Source organism: Leptosomus discolor, chromosome 13, assembly GCF_034619465.1.
Source record: "Leptosomus discolor isolate bLepDis1 chromosome 13, bLepDis1.hap2, whole genome shotgun sequence".
In the NCBI taxonomy this organism is placed as follows: Eukaryota; Metazoa; Chordata; class Aves; order Leptosomiformes; family Leptosomidae; genus Leptosomus; species Leptosomus discolor.
The window spans coordinates 19,392,189-19,414,568 of record NC_141403.1 but is presented as its reverse complement, the minus strand read 5'-3'; the positions used below and the strand labels follow the sequence as shown (position 1 = coordinate 19,414,568).

At 43.8% G+C, this 22,380-nt stretch overlaps 1 protein-coding gene across 1 annotated transcript in view; it reads left to right on the top strand.

The window, feature by feature from the left end:
- The first annotated feature begins 6,530 nt into the window (after positions 1 to 6,530).
- Positions 6,531 to 22,380, top strand: part of ROCK1 (Rho associated coiled-coil containing protein kinase 1) — a 90,901-nt gene continuing 75,051 nt past the window's right edge. Inside the window, exon 1 of the mRNA XM_086472515.1 lies at positions 6,531 to 6,624. Coding sequence (XP_086328641.1) covers positions 6,532 to 6,624 — 93 coding nt within the window. The 5' untranslated portion in view covers position 6,531. The remainder of the gene's footprint in view (positions 6,625 to 22,380) is intronic.

Genomic DNA, 22,380 nt, shown 5'->3' with positions numbered 1-22,380 from the left:
TCCCCTCCTTTCCAGATCCAGCTAAAGTTACTTTGGAGAGCCTGCACTGCGCTGTTTCCACAACTATGCCCTTGTCTGCTGGCAGCAAACGCATCTGGGCTTGCACTGGAGCAGCCCATCCCGTCCACTTGACTCCCTCCCTTCCAACGGTTTGTTTTCAGACCCCATCCTCTCCATCAAACTGCGCCGTTGCAAAAGGTGATTTTTTTTTTTTTTTTGCCTATTTCTAGCTCCTTCCAGAAAATGAAACAAAGATCTGGGTGCCCCATTTCTTATTCATCACTCACCCCTCACAGGCAGTGGGAACAGTTTCTCCCCAGGTTTCCAGCACTGGATGCAAAGTACTGCAGTGCCCGAAACTGTGCTGTGCTGTAAGAGGAAACAGCAACCGCCCTTTGTCCAGAAGCTGGGATACCCTGGAATATGCAAGGTCATGGGCCAGGAGCCTCGTGTCTTTAGTAAAGCTAGTGACAAGCATAAAACCCACACATGTTTATGTATACCTACAGGTATACATTGCCCTGTTTCAGCATTTATAGATGTTTGAAAGACACTACTTTTGTTGAGTATATGCATGGCAAATTTTCTTTCGATCAATTATATCGGAATTTGTCTTCTTTTGCTAGCAGCTATGTATTGCCTAGGTAATTTCTTTCCTTTTCCTTTTCCTTCCCCTCCTCTCCTCTCCTCTCCCCTCCCCTCCCCTCCTCTCCCCTCTCCTCCCCTCTCCCTCTCCTCTCCTCTCCTCTCCTCTCCTCTCCTCTCCTCTCCTCTCCTCTCCTCTCCTCTCCTCTCCTCTCCTCTCCTCTCCTCTCCTCTCCTCTCCTCTCCTCTCCTCTCCTCTCCTCTCCTCTCCTCTCCTCTCCTCTCCTCTCCTCTCCTCTCCTCTCCTCTCCTCTCCTCTCCTCTCCTCTCCTCTCCTCTCCTCTCCTCTCCTCTCCTCTCCTCTCCTCTCCTCTCCTCTCCTCTCCTCTCCTCTCCTCTCCTCTCCTCTCCTCTCCTCTCCTCTCCTCTCCTCTCCTCTCCTCTCCTCCCCTCCCCTCCCCTCCCCTCCCCTCCCCTCTCCTCTCCTCTCCTCTCCTCTCCTCTCCTCTCCTCTCCTCTCCTCTCCTCTCCTCTCCCTCTCACTGGAAGAACCAACAAGCCTTTTCTCAGTGTGCTAAATGATACGACTAATATCTCTCACATCTTTTCGCTTTCTCTCTCCTGTTGGCAGAGCAGTTTAATGCGTTCGCTCCTCGGAGCACCTCGCACCTCAAGCTTACAGTCTGTAATTCCCTGAGGAGTTTTTTTGGTGCGTGGCTGAGCCCCCAAGGGAGATGAGGGGGCTGTGCAGCAGCCATCAGTGACTGTGGCTTTAATTCAGCTACCTACAGCCAGCAGCGTTCACCTCCTAACGCAGCATTTTACTTTTTTTTTTCAGATTTTGCAAGCTCAGGGAGATCAATATTGGTGTGACTTTGTTACCTACAGTCAGTTCAGGTGTGTCTGCACCAGCAGCCACCGTTCCTTGCCTGAAGCAGGGAGCTCCTGCAAAAGGCCCTTCTGTTGCACAGATGAGCTTTAGCGATAGTATTTTGCCCAAGGACTGGATTTGTTGACCACAGTCTCCATCTCAGAGCTTCGAGCAATACTGGTCTGCGCTATGAAGTGTCCGGAGGACTAGAGCTGAGGCCAACCTGAGCCAGTTTTGTACAGCAAACCAGGAGAGGGTGGTGGACCAAAGGCAGCGTAACGCGGTGTGATTTAACTGCTGTAGGTTTCAGGTTGACTCAATAGGAAGTTGACCGTGAAGGGAGATCAGGCATTACTAACTTGGCCTAATATGGTGAACAGGATATAGTCTCATTTGTGCCTTGCGTAACTCTTCTGAGGTCAGCAGTTACATCAGAAACGCTCATCTGAGCGCCTATGCCTTTTAAAGAGGCGCACTCAGAGACCAAAACAATCTAGATGGCCTTACTACAAGATCTTTCACTTCATTTTTCTCAGCTTTTTCACAAGAGGATGAGGGTAACAGCACCTGCCCAGAGAGGGCCCAGCTCATACTTGCCAAGTACCCCACCGCTCTTGTGTCCTTGCTGTTTGCTCACTTCCTGAAACGGGCACATCCGAAACCTCTGGTGATGCACGGTCCTACTACAGAGCCGTGGACGCTAACCTACACGAATGCTGTTGTGCTACACGACAAACGCTATTGCATGTACCTTCTGTAAGTACGGTGTAACATTTTAGAGGAAGCCAACGTAGTAACTCTACAGTTTATTGATTTTCTGTATTTAATAGGAAATTGTAATCTCTGGCAAATAATCAGCTCTTAAATCAGTGTCAATTTGTCTTATTTGTATCACACTAAAAGCAAAAGCATTTAAGTATCTTATAAAACAGGCAAGGCAACACGGATATGAGGACTACCAGCCCTGTTTCAGTAAGGATCATCAGTTTGCTTGTTTGCTAAGCAGGGACATAATCTTACGTAGAGACGCTTTCAAGAATTAGAGACTACAGGCTTTTGAAGAGAGAAAAAATTCTCTTTCAGGCTTGCTTGATCAGCTCAATGTTATCAGGTCATACGTATGTCGAGTAATTTCCATTTCACTCAACAAATGCTAGCTTAATTCCAAAATCTGTGACACAACAAATGCAGGAAGAAGAAATTACCCACTTTTAGTTTATTTGTTATCAGGAAATAAAACCAAACTAAACCATCACGTTCAACGCACTGATTGGTTACGTAGGATGGAACTTCATAGGATTTCTAGGCGGCCAATGCTAGAAATACACAAGTCCCTAATCATACAGATACAAACAGCCTGACTGAAGTTCATGAAAATGTGCACATGAATGAGTGGTCACTGGATTAGAAACTATTAGATTACACCCTCGAGTTCGGACGTGAGTGCTCTATCACACCAGACACTTCACCCATACCTGCTCTTAAATTAGAATTTATTTTTCTTTCTGCTCTTTGTAGCCAAAGCTTCCCTTTTACGTCTTCAAAGCAGTGCTCAGAGTTTCCTAGACAGCTGGGTGAAGTACCTCCCACACAAATTCTATCTGAGACAGACAGACAAGCACTCTTAACTCCAGCACAGTCGTGAGAAAAGCCCAGGCTGGCAGACGTGTTCGAAACACAGAGTTCGCACACAGCTGAATACAAACACAGCAGCTTCCCTCACCGCAGACGCTGGAAGGTTACTCAGGTGTACTGGTCCAAAGGCAAGATCCTTCACGAGCAAATAAAGGCATGAGGCTGGGCCTCTCCAATGCCCAGCTCTCGGATCTCTGGGAATTCTCCGAGCACCCAAGCCAATGGGGTGGTGCTTCTCTCACTCACTGTGCTGAACCTGGGACACTCTAAAAACAGTAATGGAGATGCAAGGGGCAAGTGAGAGAAAGACCCACATCGCTTAGTTGCAGGGAGGCCTGGAGAGGACGGAAGAAGTTTGGCATTCCCAAGAGTACTTGCACGTTTCCCCATAAGCAGCACCCAGAGCACGGCTCAGGATTTGTGTCACTACAGGTGATGATCCTGCCCACGAGCTGCAGGTTCAGGCTTTCTCTTCCTTACGCTATCACAGCGCTCATGGATTTTGCATTCTTTCCAGCCAGCTACTTCAAATCGTGCTGCTGAGGGCTGGCATCATCCCTGAACGTGTTTTAGTGCCCAAACCAGGTGCCCAGGAGCACTGCGGATTAGGCTCTGTATCTCCAACGATGATTTTCATCTTGTTTAATATGGGAACTGTAAGAAGCATTTTCTTTGTATTTTAGGAATTACTTGCTGCATCACATATGGGATGATCCCAGGCCTACACCCTGCAGCTTGCAGAGTACATGAGGTGTTGGGCTGTGGTTGTTGAAATGGAACATCTGCATTTCCAAGGGCGACCAAACCCTCTGAATCAAAGGGCTGTGGTAATAGCCAGCACAAAACGAGTGAAAGTAAACACAAGTGTAACGCTGCTGCAGCATGTAGTTTTGCTTTAACCGTACATACTTCTCATCAGAAAACAAAAACAAAGATGCAGGCAGCTGCGGACAAGAAAAAGCAAAATGTAGAATGCCATTTCTTTTTTTCCTCTGAATAAAGCAAGATAGCAAGCAGTGAAGATCGAATAGCTCAAACACCCTGGCACTTGGCTACAGATCATTTGTTTAACCACGGCTTTGCAAATAACTCATAGTGCTAGGGATTCAGGTTTGCTACTGGCAACTGTTCAGTGACCAGAGATTAATGGCCTGACATTCTCTACGTAATTTTTAGTCATCTTTGTAAAAATGCCATTGCCATTTCTGGAACTTCAGTGGAAGTCAAGGATCCGAACCAGTATGGTGGCCTCTGTCTGACAGTAGTCGAAATCACTGCTTTACTGGAGCTCCCTTATTTGAAAAAACGGTCCCTGCTGAAGCCCGAGAGTGAGGCTCAGACTGGAAGCACCAAGACACGCCGCACTGGTCCCACCTTCAACGCTGCAGCTCTCTGCTCTGCCCGAGCTCGGTGTGCTACCTTGCACTCAGCTCTGTCGGGTCGTAAACTGGAATCTCCGAACTTCTGGGGTTGCGGAAGGTGGCTTCTCCCTCCCCGAGCACCCAGGCTCGCAGCGGGGCGGCGGGTGGCGGGGACCTCTGGAGCCCCAACTTCTCCGGCCCCCTGCTCAAGCAGGGCCACCTACAGCCGCCGGGCCGCCCGGGGCCCTGTCCAGCCGGCCTTTGATCAGCACGGGCGGAGGCCTCAGGAGCTGCCCGGCCACCCCGAGCCGGGTGACCCTCACAGGGACCTGTCCCCTCCCCGCGGCGAGCAGGGGCCCGTGTTGGGCAGCGCTCGCCCGCCCGACGAGCGGCGGCGCTGGCAGGGGCCCGTCCGCGCCGTTTCCCGCAGAGGAAGGAGCGGGCAGCTCTCGGGCGCCTTAAGGCAGCCGGACAGCTGGCAACGCCAACCGCCGCCGGCCCTGCCCGATCCCCGACTGGAACGGCCGCTTTCCCCAGCCGGCCGCCCGGCTCCGCGCACGGCCCCCGCCGAACCGCCACGGGGGGCACACTGGGGGACGGGGGGGGGCACAGAAAGGGACGAGGGGGGCGCTTCGTCCCGCTCCCGGCCGAGCCCAGCACGTCCTCCTCCGCCGCCGGGCTGTCAAACCCGCCCCTCCCGCCTTTTCCCTCCCGGGTCTGGCGGGCACGGCGCGCGCGCGCCCCCCTCCGACCGTTGGGGCGGCGGCGCGGCGGGGGAAAAAAAGGGGAGGGCGGGGGAGGGCGGGAGAGGAGCGGCGGCCGCGCGCCCCCGCCTCGCGCGCATACCTTCTGCCTCCTTCCCCTCCCTGCCCGCACCGGAGCCGTTCCCTCCGCGCATGCGCCTTGCGCCTCCGTCCCAGCCGCCCCCCCCCCCCCCCCCCCCCCCCCCCGCCGACTGTTCAAACAGGAAGGCGGACATGTTGGTGCCGTTCGCAGGTTTCCTCGCAGCCGCCGCGGCCGGACCTTACTCTCTCCCTTCCCCTTAAGCCACCTCCTTCTCTCATCCCTCTCACGCTGCTACCTCGGGTCGGTCCTGAAGTGGTCCGGGCTGCCGCCCCGTTCGTGAAGCGGAGCGCGAAGGGGGAGCGGAGCCGGCGTTGGCAGCGGCGGGAGGCAGCGAGGAGCCGCCGGCGGCCGCGCAGCGAGGAGGAGGAGGAGGCGGCGGCGGCGGCGAGAGGAAGAAAGATGTTGTTGCCGTCGCTCCGCCGTTAAAGTGACCCGTCCGCTGCCCTCGGGGGGCACTCGCCGCGGGGGCCGGCGCGGCCTGTGCGGCTGGCAGCCCTACGCTGCTCGCCCGCCCGCAGCCGGCACGGCCGAGGAGAGGGGCAGCCTGCCCCCGGGCCGCCCCGGGCTACCTCGCTCTGTGCCCATGGAAGGACCAACCCCACGGCGCTGAGACACGCCGCCGAGAGGATTTTCCGACGTTGTTGGGGTTTTTTTTTTCCCCCTCTCATTTTTGCCTTGTTGGTGTGCCTGCAGGCTCTTGCCTTTTTCTGTTTGTTTGTTTTATCTTCTGTTGTTGCTTTTTCTTCTGGTTTTCCGGAAAGAAAACTGCGCTTCGGAACCTGGCACCGACCCGCCGCCGCTCCTGCAAGGCGAGGAGGAGGAACCGCTACGCTGGCTCCCAGGGCGGCTTCCCCGGCTGGGAAAATGAGGTTGCTGAGACGCTGGGGCCCGAGTAGAGGAGGGAGGGAGAGGAAACCTGCTGCTGCGGAGTTGTGAGCAGCCCAGGAAAGTGCGTGCGTGCGTGGAGGAGGGGGGAGAAGCAGCCCCGTCGTCCCCCCGGTGCGGATTCGCCGTCGGTTCTCTCGCCCCTTGGCGGGGCAGCGCGGGGGACTCGCCTCAGAGACTTCTGTGATTGAAGGGATTTCGCAGGAAGCGCTCCTCAGCCTGGTGCAGGCTGTGAGGTTTCTCTTTTGTGCTCGCTTGTTCCTGTTTTAATTTTTTTTTTTTTTACTTTTTCGTTATTTTTCACCTTATTTTGCTCTGGAATAAGGGAAACTTTTTATCTCCGGAAACATGTCGACGGGGGAAAGTTTTGAGTCTCGGTTTGAAAAAATCGACGTGATTTTAAAGGACCCCAAATCCGAAGTGAACGTGGACTGTTTGCTGGTGAGTAGGGAGCGCCGGTGGGCCCCCGGTTCCGTCTCCCCGAATTTCTTACCCTGTGGGACCGAATCTCGCACTCCTGGCTGAGTCACCGCCCTGCTTAACTCCGCACCGGTGTTTTGTTTACTCAGCGCTGAGCTGAGGGTGCGTGAGGGTGTCTGTGCAGGGAGAGCGGCTTCCATGGCAGGGAGGCGCCCGCCCGGTCCTGCCTCGGGCTTGTCACCTCTCTCGCTTCGTACACCGCTCTAGGCTTCGCCGGCTGCCGTAAGGGGCGGTGGACGCTTTGTACGGAGGTGGAATTCGTGAATGCCAGTCCTGTGTGTGAGCAGAAGACCGAATGGCTTTGATATACCGATTCCCTCGTCAACAGCTTTTTTTTTTTTAACAGTGAGGTGTCTTACGTTGTGGTTAAGCACCACAGCACTGCCTGCAGCCCGCTTAGCGTAGACGTCTGCAAATATCAACTTAGGACGTGTAAAAGGGAGCTCTGAGATCAGTATGCCCTTACAGGTGGGGAAGTAGTCATGGCAGGGGTTTAAACGCATTTTACACTACTTGGTGTGCTAGGCCTGGGATAGAGGGCTGCTTGCTGGTTGTTTCCCTACTTGATCATACCTGATGGTTCAGTGGATCTCTCCGTTATAATTGCATCATAAGAAAGCAGACCGTAGCGCTTCCTGTCATAAACCCAACATAATTTGGTAGTTTCTTGACAAAAGTGGATGATCTCAAAGGTCTTTTCCAACCTGAATGTTTCTATGATTCTATGATATTTTAGTTCTGACTATAAGTAGTGCCTCAACAAAGTGTATGTCAAACCCAACCAACTTGTTCGGGATCTAGCTGGGTGCTTAGATAAGCCTAGAGATGCACTTAAATAGCAGCAAACTGTAGTTTCTGCTTTTATGCTGAAGTAGATCATTTCTTTTCTCTGTAGCAAGTGGTGAAAGTTCTTTAGGGTGTGTGTTTTTGTTGTGTTTTTTTTTTTCTGGCTGTTGTCAGAGAGGAGAACAAGTAAATTGGAAGTTGTTCCTAGTATGAACTCTGATATTTGGGTTTGGGGGAGGAAGGCAGGCGTGCGGGTGGAGATAGCTCTTAATAGTCATTCCTCATCTTCTGCTGCATGGCTCTTGGCAGAAGAGAAAGGTGGTGGAGAGGTGAAAAGAATCTAATGAAAGCATCTGTGCAAGTTCATAATACTGTGTGGTCTGTTTAGCTTATTACTGATTTGTGAGCTTCTGAAGCGTTGACAGGTCAAACCTACATCCCTGGATAAAAGCAGAGCCTTTAGGACGTTGCTGCTGCAAGGGGAAGTAGCACCACATCTTCCAGTTAACTTGCTGCTTTTGATCTAGGTTACGTATCTGTCACCTTAGAACCACAGCTAATGAGAGGAGCTCTGATGCTTGGGATATACTGTGTCGATTTTGATAACTCGAGTCTGCTGTCAAATGTGACATTTCTCACACAGCTTCTCTTGATGCCTAGAGTATAAGATCTGATTAAAGAGTCCAGAGTTTTTCATTAACCATAACTCCATTTGTATGTGATTTTTACACTGGCCATACTATGGGGGCCGTCCTACAGTGATAGTAAAGAGGTTGCAGGTATCAAACATGCAGTTGATAGTATCTTTAACTTCACCTTTTAGTCAGTTCAAGGATTTGCCCCTTTTTGGTTATCTTAATTACGATTTGGAGCTAAGCTGTAGTCAGTTTGGAAATGAACTTGTTGGGGTGCTTCTGTCATGCTTGTGTAAAGTTTTAGAACGTGTATTTGCATCTCAGATCTTAAGAATGTTCTTTAAAGTTACCTTTTTTATAGAAATCTCCTGAGATTCCTGGGCATACCTTTGCGTATTCTTTTAAAGGCAGGTTCTTATGATACAGACGTCAGAATTATGTTGTGGTTTCGTTCGTGTTTTTTTTTTTTTTTTTTTTAGCTAACCCTACTTAGAGATACTGGGTTTTTTTAAACTAATACCAATTAAAAAAGCAAGTGCTGCTTCTGAAGAAATCATCTGGTAGGTTAACTTCGTATGTGTTTAGTCACTATATCAATCTCTTTGATGGCTGGACTTGTACTTTGTTTCATATCTCTCATCCTGAGTTGGTTCTTGGGCTCTTTTCCGTAAACTTCAGTATCCTAACACTTTCTAAAGAGTTTAAATATTTTAACCAGTTCTTAGTGTGATGATAGGCACTACAAACATCATTCTTAGCCCAAGAAACTATTTAAAAATCAAACATTGCAAGCTATGTGGATATATTTTTAAGGAAAAAAATGCTTAGGTGTAATTGGTCTGCACTTAAAAAAATATTCTAAGATGAATACCCCATTCCCCTCCCTGCAGCCCTCAGTTAAAGAGGGAGATTTGTCAGGCTTTAGGCCAGGTACACTTAAAGAAAAAACAAGATCGTGCTTTTATTATCAGACTACATTAAAAAAAATCCTTTATTTATAAAACCTTTTAAATCTAAAAACCTTTTTTCCCTTGATTGAAGTCACAAATTGAGGTTGTTTATAATTGCTTTCAATTTTCCTGAGCAAAGGCATTAGCTAGATGTGTATCTGAATGGTAATGTATGAATGACTGATGCACAGACACTTTAAATTCAGCATCTGATGTTCTATACACGTGGGCTTGAAATGCTGGAGTTCCTTTAGATTCAAAAACCACATTGTTTTGGCTGTGCTAAGAAAAGTCTCAGCAATGCCATTGGCTTCTATTAGTTTGGTTTTTATCCTCTTTAGCTTTACTTCATTTTGCTTCTGTTCTTACTTTTCCCCATCAGTTGTCACCTTTGTAGATTGTAGATTGAAGGCAGGCAAGGATAACCTTTACATTAGTCTTTGGTTTTTGTAAACGTCATAAGCAAGGTTCTCTGTGCTAGAAAGATTCTAATTTTATGTGTCAAGTAGTATAAGAAAGCTAAGAAAAGATGGAGGGGGCACTGATACAAAGGAGGGTGTATTACTGTCTCGAGAAGGTGTGGGAGCAGAGTGCTGACAACAGAGCCAGCAGAAAAGACAACTGAGGACTATATAACTTCACTTTACATGGTGCAGGAAGGAAATCCATAAAGCTGAGGTGCCGGAGCTATGTGTTTGTTTTTCCTGTTTTCTCTTATGCAACTGTAATAAAAACAGACTAAGTTGCAACTGTCTGTGACTAAATCTGTTTGTTTCTTTGGGGCTTCCATGCACTTGGTTGAGCACTAGGCTGGGAAATCACAGCTAGGCTGTCCATTTTTATGAGCCATGAGGAGGCCGAAGCCCAAGTTATACGTAAAGCATGTGCCACAGCATAATGTAGTGCTTTTCCTCAAAGTAGCAGGTACTAGGAGTCCTACAGTCCTAAAAAGAGCCAATAAGACTGTGAAGGCTGCATTGGGTAGGTAGTCATACTCTAGGGTGTGCAGTGATCAGATACTGGTGAATACCATGGGGGCATGAAGTAGAGCCGAAGGCAATGTAAGTGACTTGGGCTTAGTGTCTTGTTAATTATATTAAGCAGTAGAAAATAGTATTCAGTGAACACACTTCTACAATGATTTTGGAATAAAACCAGATTTCTTATTCCTCTGTGTTTCTTCCTAAATCCCTGGGGTTTGTGGGCTTCCAGGTTTTGATGAGTGGGGAGGAAGGGGTGTAACGGGTGGATGGTTGTGGGACATCTTGACCTCAAGCTGCCTATGCTTTTGATTCAAAAATAACTAGTAAATTTTCATGAAAATGCTTTTTGGTGCGTGCTCTGCTCTGGTAATAACTCACTGAGAGCGTTTTCATGTTTTATGTGAACACTTGAGTAACTCGGTTATTCCAAGTACTTAGTCAATTACTTGAATAGTTGATTTATAAAACTTCAGACTTTTGATGGTCTTAATCTTCAAAGATGCCAAATGTTTCACTCGTTCAGCAGTTTGGCTTCAAATTAACTGACAACAGTAAACACTGCATATGACAAACTTGTTTTATCTGGTCTCAAGAGGTTTCCCTTTTTGTTGCACCAAAAATACATAAGTACAGAGCTTGATTCACCTGTTTTTCCTAGGTCTATTGTCTGTTTCATAGTCAGCTAGATGAATTCATGGTCAGCTGTTTTGCACAGAAAAAGGTGAGAAAATCTCATCCTCTTTGGTATTTGGATTTCTAAATACCTATTGTCACTAGACCTTTTTTCCCCCTGTGCTTAACTTGTTAGAAAGCATTTCTGAAGACCTTGTGGATAGGGATTTGGTAAATAAATTTTTTAAAAGTAAAGAATGTAACTCAAAGTACCTTTACTTCAGAAGTTCTTACCTATCAAAATAACTGTTGAAAGTCACCTTCACTGAAACCGCATTAACTGTGCTCTTAGAATCTGAGTGATAAAATGCTGGAGAGACGTGGTATCCAAGTCTCCTTCGCTGCTGAAGCTCATGCATAGAAAAAGTGTAATTTGAACATTTGCAGAGTGTCAAATTCAGAATGCTGTAAGTTATCTGGAGGCAGTTCAAAGTAAGGGGAAGTGTCACGATATACTAAATCTCCTTGGACATGTTTCTGCCATTCTTTAGATCCTAGTGCAAGGTCCTGTGCATGAGTTGGGGCAGTCACCAGCATCAGTACGGACTGAATGTTGAATGGATTAGGATCTGTCCTGCGGAGAAGGACTTGGGGATGTTCTGAGAGAATGTCTATCTCCCTCATCTGACAGAGAGACTTTTTACTGGGGCCTGTGGTGACAAGACAAGAGTCAATGATTTTGAAGTGAAAGAGGGTAGATTTAGATTGGCTGTAAGAAGGAAGTTTTTTACTATGAGGGTGGTAAGACACTGTAAGAGATTTGCCCAGAGAGGTTATGGGTGCCCCATCCCTGGAAGTGTTCAAGGTCAGGTTGGGTAGGGCTTGGAGCAACCTGCTCTAGTGAAAGATGCCCTTGCTCATCACCGTGGGGGTTGGAACTAGATATTCTTTAGGTCCCTTCCAACCCAAACCAGTGATCCTATAGTTAGATCTAAAATAAGACTTCTGGCTGACCTGAAAATATAATTCTGTCTTCAAGTCACCATATCCAAGCTTTATATGCAAAATCAATTATAATTGCAGGTTAATATTGCTTGCTCATCACTAAGAATTATGAAATGTATATGTTGATGTGGAATTAATGATAAAATGTGTAACTTGATACATTAATTAAAGGTAAAATGCAACTGCAAGTTGGCTTTGGAAATGCAGTAACTTGGTGGATTCTCATTTTGGGTTGAACCTCAGAATTTTTTTTTCTTAGTATTATGTAAGCCTCTAGAGAGTTAACAGTAGAGATGATGGGCCTGTCAAAATGTTAGCATTTGATTCACAGTGTATGGTGGGTTTTATACCGGAATAACAGTTAACTTGGCCAATTCTACTCATCAAACTAGGACTGTAGGAACATGATTAAAACTTCTTATAGGAAAAAATAAAGAATTAAGAATGATAATAGAAAGTTGATGTTAAGACCTGTTTCAAGAAGAGGAATTTAAAAAAAAAGGTCAGCAAACTGTGTTGTAGATTGTAAATGCTCTTATCAAGTAAAAATATTTGTAAACAATGTCCTTTTTCCTGGCAACAGCAGAGTGTTTTGGTTTTTTGGGGGTAGTGGCAAGGAAAAGGGAAACACCTGGAATTTGTTTGTTGGACAAATTGAAAATCAACCTGTTGGTCTGTAAATCTTTGACTTTGAGGACAATGATAGCTTCAGGAGCCACTTGTTGAGAACTTAATAAATATTTGGAAGCACTGTGAGCAGATGATATTGGTAGCCTTACAGTTGCTGTTAGGAGCATTCCCTGAGACATACTTTAGTACTACAAAAAAAATAAAAAGCATTTCTAAGTCTTTTACCAAGGAATACAGGATGTTTATTTTGAATTTGAGAGGTCCCAAAACATGTAATTAAGAACTTGTATTTTTTTTTGTGGATGTTGCTTGATGCTGTTTATCGAAACTCCTTTGTCATCAAGAAATTGAAGTTCCAAATGGACATACTGAAAGACTGAACTTCCTTCTTCAAGAACAGAATTAGAGAATGGTTGATAACTATTCTGTCTTTGCCTTAATTTGTCCAGTCATTCAAGCAGCAATAAAGCCAGAAGGATGACGAGACAATATTGGTAAAACTGTAAGGACTATGCAGACAACGCCCAGTTATAGCTCATTTAAAACAAATGCAAATAATACCAGCTTTTAGCTTTGTCAGTAGTCTGCTGAAATAAACACCCAAATTAAGTGGTAGAACAAGAGCTGAAGCATGATCTTGTGAAGAAGAAAATAGTTTGGAACTCTACTTGTCTGTGGTGTGTTGTCGGCTGAGATGATTCAATCTCCTGTAGTGTAATCTGTAGTCAGGTTTCTTCTTGGGTGTTTCGATATTGATGGATATCCAGACAACATCAGCAGAGTATAACATGCTGTGGTGCATCTTTAGTTACAGCAGTTTAGAGACTGTCTAGAGACTGTCTAGACAAGCAGAAGTTCCTTGGCCTGGTTAGCTGCTCATGGTGGTAGAGGAGAACTGGCAGAGGATCAGTACCAGCATCTAACTGGAGCACAGGCCAAAGTCTATTCTGATACTCAAAATCTTGTAAAGGATTGGCTTTAACTGAAAGGTTGCCACTCCCTGTCAATATTTATACAATACAAACTGTCATGGGGACAGTACTTAAGATCTCTAAGGTCCTAATTTAAATTCAACTGCAGAGATCTTTATTTCATTTCTTAATTTATTTATTTCATTTAAATTCTTAAATTTCTTATGCATTCATTTTTCTGTTTATTTATAGAGTTGAGAAATATATGAAAGTTTTCTTGTTTTTTTTTTTCAGTTGCATGGTCTGAGATGATGCAAAGTTGTAATGCTTAGAAACTTCTATAGAGAACACTACAGGCTTTATTTTGGACTGTAGGTTGGAACTACTTAACTGTGTTTCTAGCTTCTGTGTTTCTGGGCTACAGAACTTACAATTGATCTGGAAACACAGGTGGAATACGTACTTGTTTTTCCTACAGATCTTTGTGGATCGTAGTATTCACTTTAAAAAATATTACTAGGAAATTGTTGAATTCTAGTAGTTTGCAAATATTAAGTAGTTATGTCTTTATCTTTTTTCTCTTAAAAGCTGCATAGTATTCGGATAGTGCTGCATTGTATTCAGACCTATTAAATTCTGAGGTATGAATATATTCAGAGGAAAACTGATACTTCCTGATAAGGTCTATTGATGTTAGATATCCACATATAAAATGCATTAATACAAGATGGCTGTTTTCCCAGGTAGTCACTGACTGCTGTGAAAATACTGTTTCCGTGGAGGTGAGGAGGGAGGATAGACTGCCTGCGGCAGAAGCTGAAGTACGAGGTGTCAGCACAAGCAGTGCCATTTTCCTCGAGTATGGATGACAGTCCAGCACGTTAATCCCACTGTTAAGATCTAGGAGCACCTTTGGCTGCAAGTGTGGAGTGACTGTGTGTTAAGGTCCTTCGGAGGGCAGGAGGCCTCTCCAGCCAGGAGGTGATGGAGTAGGAGTGGCTGGGGAAGGTCCCTCAGGGAAGAATGAGACTGAAGGCAGGCCCGTGAGTTTGTGCTGGTTATACTTGCCCTGTGCCTTTTCACAGAGGCCAGGTTGTGCCGAACAATACCCGGCACAACATGAACCTGTAGTTGAAAATAGGGCAATGCTGGTGCCTCACAAGTTTGTCTTGATATTACGCGCTGCTGTCAGTGTTAGAGGTGGAATTGTAGAATTTCCATGCAAGCTCTGCGTTATTATACTAATCTCTTAGAAAGTAGCTTCGATTGTAGGCACGCAAAGAATCCTGTCAGTGTTAAGATGAGAGAATTTACTTTCCCCTTGCAAAGAGGAAAGGTTCTTCTGCACTTCAGTCTGCCTAGCGGTTTGTTTATTGCTCTAATACCTCTTCTATGAGCTGATGCCCGTCTCCTTAAACCCCAGTTGATACTAAGTTCATTGGCAATTAAACAAATGTACCAATGATACAGTCTGTGGTGGTCTTGGGGCCATTCAAACCTCCCGTTACATGCTATATATCCTCTGTCGTAGGAATACAAGGCCAAAAATAGTGCCAGACAAATGGTAGACTTATTAGGACTTGAAGTTTTTGCTCTGCTGGTGTTGGCAGCAATCATCATGGCTTGTGAAACAGGGGCTGTTGTTGCCAACACTAGCAGAGCAAAGATGGTGACGGAAATAACAAAATGCCCATTAAGGGCTAGGGAGTGAAAGCTGAACTGCTGATGTGACTGTGTGCTTTGTTGGGTTGGTTTTTTGGTTGTGGGTTTGTTTTATTAAGTACACTGAATTTGAAATTGGAGATAACGTTAAGAAGCTAGGCGCTCTCTGTAGAGAACAGATTGGTGCGCTTCCTGGAAGAGCTTTTGTCTTCTGTCTTTTAGTAAAACGCTCGTGGCTGTTTTCAGCCATTCTCATACACCGCAGACAGTTTTGTGAATATGGTTTCTGGACGTAGCATGGCCTTAAAGTGTTTGGAGATGCTTTTGGCTTGTAAAATCAGGTGGTTGGAGAAACCTTCAGAACTAGTCACATTGTGGTGCTCAAACAAGCTGTGGAGACTCTTGTCAGGAAGACGGTATTAAGGAGGGTTCTGGGTTATTTACCCAAAGAATAGAGTTGTAACACAAAGAATGTCTCGTATCAAGTAGCTTGCAGGCCCAGAGCTGTTCGTTGATCCCACTTGGCAGATTGGCTTGGAGTAAGGAAACAACTAAAAGTCTTGCTTTTAATTATCGATGAGTTTAAGGTCAGAGGAGTCTTTGAAGTTTTCTCCTGTTGTTTCTTTTCTGTCCTAAAATACCTTCAGGCTCTCGTAACAAAGCTTTTATCCTTCTTGATGCGATGTATACATAACACTATTTTCATTAGTAGTTTGGACTACAGATATAATCAAAGATGCCATTTAGAGGAAAAATTGGAGCATTATGGTACTGGTACTGCTGAAGCTGCTTTGGTTCTGAGATTGCAACTGTGAATGACTCCTGCGTAACTTTCAGCCTGCTGTGTGGTGCAGTTGATTTTGGCTAGCATCAGGGAAGGGTCAGGATGGCTGCATTGTTCTGGACTTGACCTTTTCTTTTGGTCATGACAACCTGCTCTTTGAGCTCCTGGCAAAGAAGGGAGTCAGATCACCTTTACATAAAGAATAGTTTCTATCATAGTTCTTGATAAGTTCATGGGAAAGAAAGGTCTGAGAACCATGAATTCTAGGGGACAGAAAAAAATTTTTTATATCCTTTTTGATTACAGTCGGACCAACTCATAGACATGGTCAGGAATAAAAGAAAAGATTTCTTAAAACTGTGTATTTGCAGGTTGGGAAGTTTCTTCCAAAGTTTCTGATGCCTTGGGAGTAGGGGCATTTTTCAATTTAAGATTTGACCAGAACAGGCAGCCTAAGATTTTCCTTCAAATTGGGCTGTCTTGTGAGAGGTTGACTAACTGTACCAAAACAGGACATCTTTCATTTTCTCTTTCTTGTGTGTTTCAACATCAGCCAACTTACCTTCTGGTGGTGTTGCATTACTCACATTTCATGGGAGGAAATAACAGTAACCAACAAAGGTGTATTTTAGAAAGAAGTGGATGAAATGATAAGCTTTCATCTGCAAGAGGAGTTATCAGTCAAGTCTTGACATTTAATTTAAAAAATTTGTTTTTACGAAGTTAGCAAAAGTGGAAAAAAATCAAGTATGGCTATGAGTTTTTGAAGAACTGCTTTCAGAAGTAATCTGAATGTACAAACCACAATATTTAACGTAATACTTACAAAACTTAATATATAACAAGATATGTTTATTTTCTCAGAGGAGTTGGAATCAGCATAACCTTTTTCATAACAGTGGAAAAAGACAGTCTTCTTTTTTTAATGAGTAACTTGCAACTTTGAGCTAAAGCTCGTATTTACGATTAGACAATCTCCTGAAGATCTTGCTTGCCTTGGAATCACATCATCATAAACAAATGGTTTTTAGGTATATAAGTGCAGTTTATCCATCCTAGAGCTACAGGAATGAGCTGTATTATTGGTTAAACCTCCTTTCTTCATCTAGAAGAAAGTAGAAGCAATGTTTTCCAAACAAGCTCATGCTTAAGTTGGGCAAGATACCCTTGTCCTCAGCTCCACAAAACACAAGAATCACTTAATTTTTTTTAGTACAGAAGGGGGATGTCTGTTATCAAGATCTGTTGTTCTTTACTGTTCAGATTAGTTAATTTCTGTTTCACTTCTGCTGCAGAAGAAGTAGAGAAGTAAGCAAGTTCTGGTGGGAAGAGGAGCAGCGACTAATTGGGTGGATGACAAAAGTAACTTTGTCAGTAATGCCAGTCCGATCTGTTCATAGGCTCTCGAGTTAGTTCTTAAACTTGTGCAATGGATATTTGGCTGCCATAAATCACTTAATTCTTAATAGTTAAAGAAAGTATTTGTTTATCCATTTTACTTTGAGGTTGTGGAAAATCAATCATTCCATTTAAGTGCTTTCTCTTGTTTGAGTACCTTGCCTGAAAAGACAGAGAAGTTGAAATCAAAGTTGGTGTGCTGTATTATCGTCTCTTCTCCTCCTACTTAGTAAATGAAATATCAACAAATAGGGAGCATCAGTGCAGTATCTGACTGTGGTACTGGCCTTTTGTACTTTTTAATATTTCTGACTGCAGAACACAAGCTGGATTGCACTTGCAGGGTGGTTGTAGGGTACCAGAACCAAAGAAATACTCTTTGTGTAGAAGTAAGTCTTGTCTGTCCGTAAGATATGAATACAAATAAGAGGTTTGGAAAACGGGCAGAGAAATTAGGAAGATTATAATTAAAGATGAATTTGGGATTGGAATTGTTTGTTTGGCCTATGGTGACATAAGTCAGGGCTTCCTGATTTCTTCAGGCTTATTGTGAGACTGTTTTGAATTTCTGTTTCCTGCATCTAAAATAAGGAAGTACTTCTCTCCACCCCCCACCCTGATTTGTGGGTTTGATGGTGTGGAGGCAAGCCACTGTTGGTACTCTTTTTAAGAGGTAGAGAAGTTTCACTGGTAGTACCACGATGTATTTGAAAACCAGGCATCAAGCTTCAGGCACACATGTGGCAAATACCGATGTCCAAGAAAAAGTCCACAGAAGACTTTTTAAACCAAGTGAAAAGGAAGGTGTGAGTGTTTATAATACATCAATGAAGATGAAATGTTGAAGTGCGCTGTTTTAATATAAGCCGTTGCTTTCAGATTGTTAAGTATTTTGAGTTAGAGTTGTATTTTCTTTAGTTACAGATGTTCCAACAGATGAATAAGGGAGATCAATTTATCTGAACATACTTATGACTGCAAGATACTGTTTTTAAGTAAAGAAAATTAGTTTCTCTGTGTGTTAGTGTATATTAGAACATGGGCCTAAAAATTACTTTGCTTCAATAGAATAAGTAAATTTTTACAATACCATAACTTTTTATTAGTAGCATGGAAAATGTAATGTTCATAATGTTCATTGGTCTCTAACTTTTGCATAGCCTGTTTGATAGGGATTTATTGTATTTTCTAGGGGAAAAATTGGAGACAAGAGCTTCATGAAATTTGATGCTTTTCATGGAAATAGTTCAGTACTGCCTGACTGAGCTCTGTTTTGCATGTATTCGAAGCAGTTAAAATGAAGATGTGTGTGTTTTAAATGGTAGTTGAACTTGCAAACTACAGCATCCAATACTCAGCTGATAATGCTCAGTAATGTCACAGGAGGCTGTTTGTGGAGGAAACAAACTGGAGGAATGGGGGAAAGATCACTAAATTTTCCATTGACCTAAATAGCTTGGGAGTTGTAATAAAGTTCATTAGTTCTCTGAAATAATTCTCCTTCTTGTTAATCTTACATATTGAGTAGGGAGTGTTTTTCTACCTTAATAAATTCATGTGCAACTATTGCTTGCCTTTTACTTCTGAAGGTGTGCTTCACAGGTTTCCAGGAAAGCCTTTCGTGAAATACTCCGTAAATCATTTGAGATCATAATTAAATAAATGAGTTAGCTAGAAAGAAAAGATTTATGTTTAGTACACTCATGGTACTTTTTTTTATATATATAAAACACATATGATGAAAAATATGAAGTACTGACGTGCATTTTCCTTTAAAAAAATCCTGCAAATTCAGTTGAAGTACTCTAAGCTTCAGAGTAATTGATAGTTTTTGTTTGCAATACTGTGAAATTATGATTTCCTTCTTTAGATTTTGGTAGAAGAAACTATGATGAGAATATTTGTGTCCTATGTGATGACACCAGAATGGCATGAGGAATTACCTGCATAAAGTCTGCTAATATGTAGTTGAATTAGAGTTAATTTTGGTGAGTTCAAATATACTATTTTAAAAATGTGTCCAAAGATCTCTTGGTGGTCAATGTTTTTTATTTAGCCTGTCACAAGTGGGGTCTTCCAGGGATGGGTACTGGGCCTGACACTGTTCGACATCTTCATAAATCATCTGTGTGATGGGATTGAAAGCACCCTCACCAAGTTTGCTGATGACACTAAGCTGGGTGGTGAGGTGGACACTTCAGAAGGGAGAGCCATCTTAGGCCTGGACAGCCTGGAACTGTGGACAAGTAAGAACAGTATGAAGTTTAAAAGACAAGTGCATAGTCTTGCATGTGGGACAACATAACCAGAGCCTGGTACAGGCTTGGATCTGTGTGGCTGGGCAGCAGCCTTGCTGATGTGAGGTCCTGGTGGACAGCAAGCACAACACGGGTCAGCAGAGCACCGCTGCAGCAACAAAGGCAAACTGAATCCTGGGCCGCATCCCTGGGGCGTTACTAGCAGAGGCAGAGATGTGATCGTCCCACTCCATGGTGGTCAGGCTGCACCTGGAGTGCTGTGTCCAGTTCTGGTTCCCACAAGTCAAGAAAGACATGGACAGACTGGGGAGGGTCTAAAGGAGGGTCGCAAAGATGACCAAAGGGCTGGAGAACCTGCCTTGTGAGGGAAGACTGAAGGAGTCTCCCTGGAGAAGAAAAGGCTCAGGGGGACCTCATCACAGTATTCCAGTACTTCAGGGGCATCTACAAAGAGGATGGAGGCTGTCCTTTCACAAGGAGCCACGTGGAGATGACAAGGGCTAATGAGTAGAAGTTGCTCTGGGAGAGGTTTCATATCTATATAAAAGGGTTTTTTACAACGAGAACAGTCTCTGTAACAACCTCCCCAGGGATGTGGTAGAGTTCCCATCTCTGGAGGTTTTAAAGATGCGACAGGATGGGGTGCTAGATAGTTTCATCTGGGCTCCCTTTCCCATGAAACGGGCCAGATGACCTTTTGAGGTCCCTTCCAACCTGGGCTGTTTTATATTCTTTGATTCTCAAGCTTTTGAGAAATTGCCTGTACAGTGTTCCACTGGTTGGTTTTCCCTTTGTCTTTTTCTAGCTTTGGTTTCAAAACATCAGGGAAGTTCTTCAATCAGTGTAACAATCTGTTTGCAGCGGTGCTAGTTAAGCACAGAGTGATTACATATACTGTATGTACATAATTGCTTTCTCAGCTGTAGATATCAAAATCTCATTTTCTGAGGTGACACTGTACAAGTTATGATATCTATGCTGAGCAGTACATTTGTGTTGTTTGTCTTGTAATGTCAGATCCAGTCAGACTAAAAAAAAAAAAGACTTAAGGAGAAAAATCTTTAAAAGTAGTGGTGTGAAGAAACGGAGGAAGCTCAGCCACAGAATGCGTACGTGACAAATCTAGTTTATAAGTGGACAAAAAGATAAACTGCTGTTAGATATTTCCTTAAATGTTTTTCATCCTAGGTGGCAACTATAAATTGCAATTGTATCTGAATTTAAAAAAACAATGGGAAAAGCCGCTCCTGTAGAGTTAATTTTTTTTCTTTGTGATGTTTAATACCTTTCAAGTGAAGAAGAGCTCTGTCTGGAAGGAGGGGAAAAAAAATATTCCCAAGATTTAAACCAGCAAGTTCAAATTATCCATTTATGTTGGGAAAAGATCTCTACTAAACTAAGAGAAACTTGCAAAATGATCAGGAGCTAGTAGGAGTTCTTACCTGCTCAGTAGGTTTTGTCTCATGATGGCTTCAGGTGAGAAGTTGCTCAGTTAGTATATAACTCTCCAAATTAAGAGTTAGCATAGAATAAAGTTTTCAGTAAATGGGATGCAATCTTTGTCGTGAGTATGGCAGTAATACAGATAATTTGGGTTATGAAAGATTGTTACCATATACAGTCAGCTGTAGCCAAGCAACAGTTAAGTGTTTCCGCATGAAGATATGCAGTGTGTTTGGGCATAAAGTCATAGCTTCAAGCACACGTATCAATATGCTTTCAAACGATAACTGGAATAGTTGGTTGAATCTGATATCTCTCTGAATTAATAAAGAAAATTCTCAGACTATGCTCTAATTTCAAGTGTATGTTTTCTCAACAAGTTGTTATTCTGTAATAAAACATAGAAGTGCCAGAGATTCATTTGAGAATTTGACAGGCAGGTGCTAGGGTGATCTATAGCAACAATCCCCAGGTCAGCGTCCATCAGGAGTGAGGCCACAGTCTTGCTGCAGCAGCGTGTCTCTGTTTTGTAAATCAGTGTCCAATACAGCTCCTGCCCTTGTGCTGCGTGCAGTAGCTGTAGCACTTGGAAATACGCCTTTTAAAAATTACCTTCCTTTTACGTTTTGGGTTTTTTGGGGTGAGTACCATGATTAATAGCAGGAGATATATTAGATGAAATTAAAATGCATTAGGAAAACTTAGTGGAAAGAGCAAACCAAATTCTGGCTAGTGCTTTTGGTCTCTTGTGGGTTGCAGTTATGTGTGGCTGTTGGCATCCTCCGTTCGCTTTTGAAGAAGGCACCTGCTGCAGCATCTGCTCTGCCAAACGGGCGAAGTCAAGTGTTGTTGCTCTGGTGTGGCAAGGAAGAGAGGTTAAATCAGGGTATCTTGTAGTCATCCTTTTACTATCAGCTTTCTGTTTGTGTTTCAACTAGTTCCTAACACAGTGTGCGGGTAGTTGACTCTTGGCAGAACTGAAGGTGTAAGCCACATTTATTTTTAAGACACTTAGAGGTATGCCTGTTGATTAGCTTTTTACAGAAAGCAGCAAATCTATTCTGAGGATGGGATAAGAAATGCAAGCTATGATGTCTTGTTATTGGCTTTGCCATTCTGAAGGTTTTACTGCTGTCTCTGCCATACTTATTGATGGCTTTGGCATTTTGGTAATTAAAAATCAAAATATGTTTTTGACACGCTTGTGGCATTGAACAGTGTTTGGAACCAGAGTGAGTCAGGTTGGAGGATCTTCAGAATACTTTCAGTTAAGATTTTTTTTTTTTTTATGTAGAAACAGCACATGAGAATTTAGAACTACTCCACTCAGCTCTTTTTCCAAACTTTGTTGCTCTCGTCTTCTGGACAGCCATGAATTTTTGTGTTGGTTTTCAGAAGGAACAACTTGTCTATTCATAGATGGGTTTGGTTTGACTCGATGTTAATCTTCTGTTGTGTTCTTATTTCCTTACAGCAAGGTGTACAAATAAGAGGTATAGTCAATGACTTCGTGATTTAATCGTCTTTCAACCCGCAGTCTCGCTTATGAAAATTGGCTTTTAAATGAAGCTGTTAAACTAGACTGTCATCTTACCTTTCAGAGAATAAATGGATTAAGAGGTTTTTTGAATACAAGAGGTGTGTCACATCATAGTTTGAT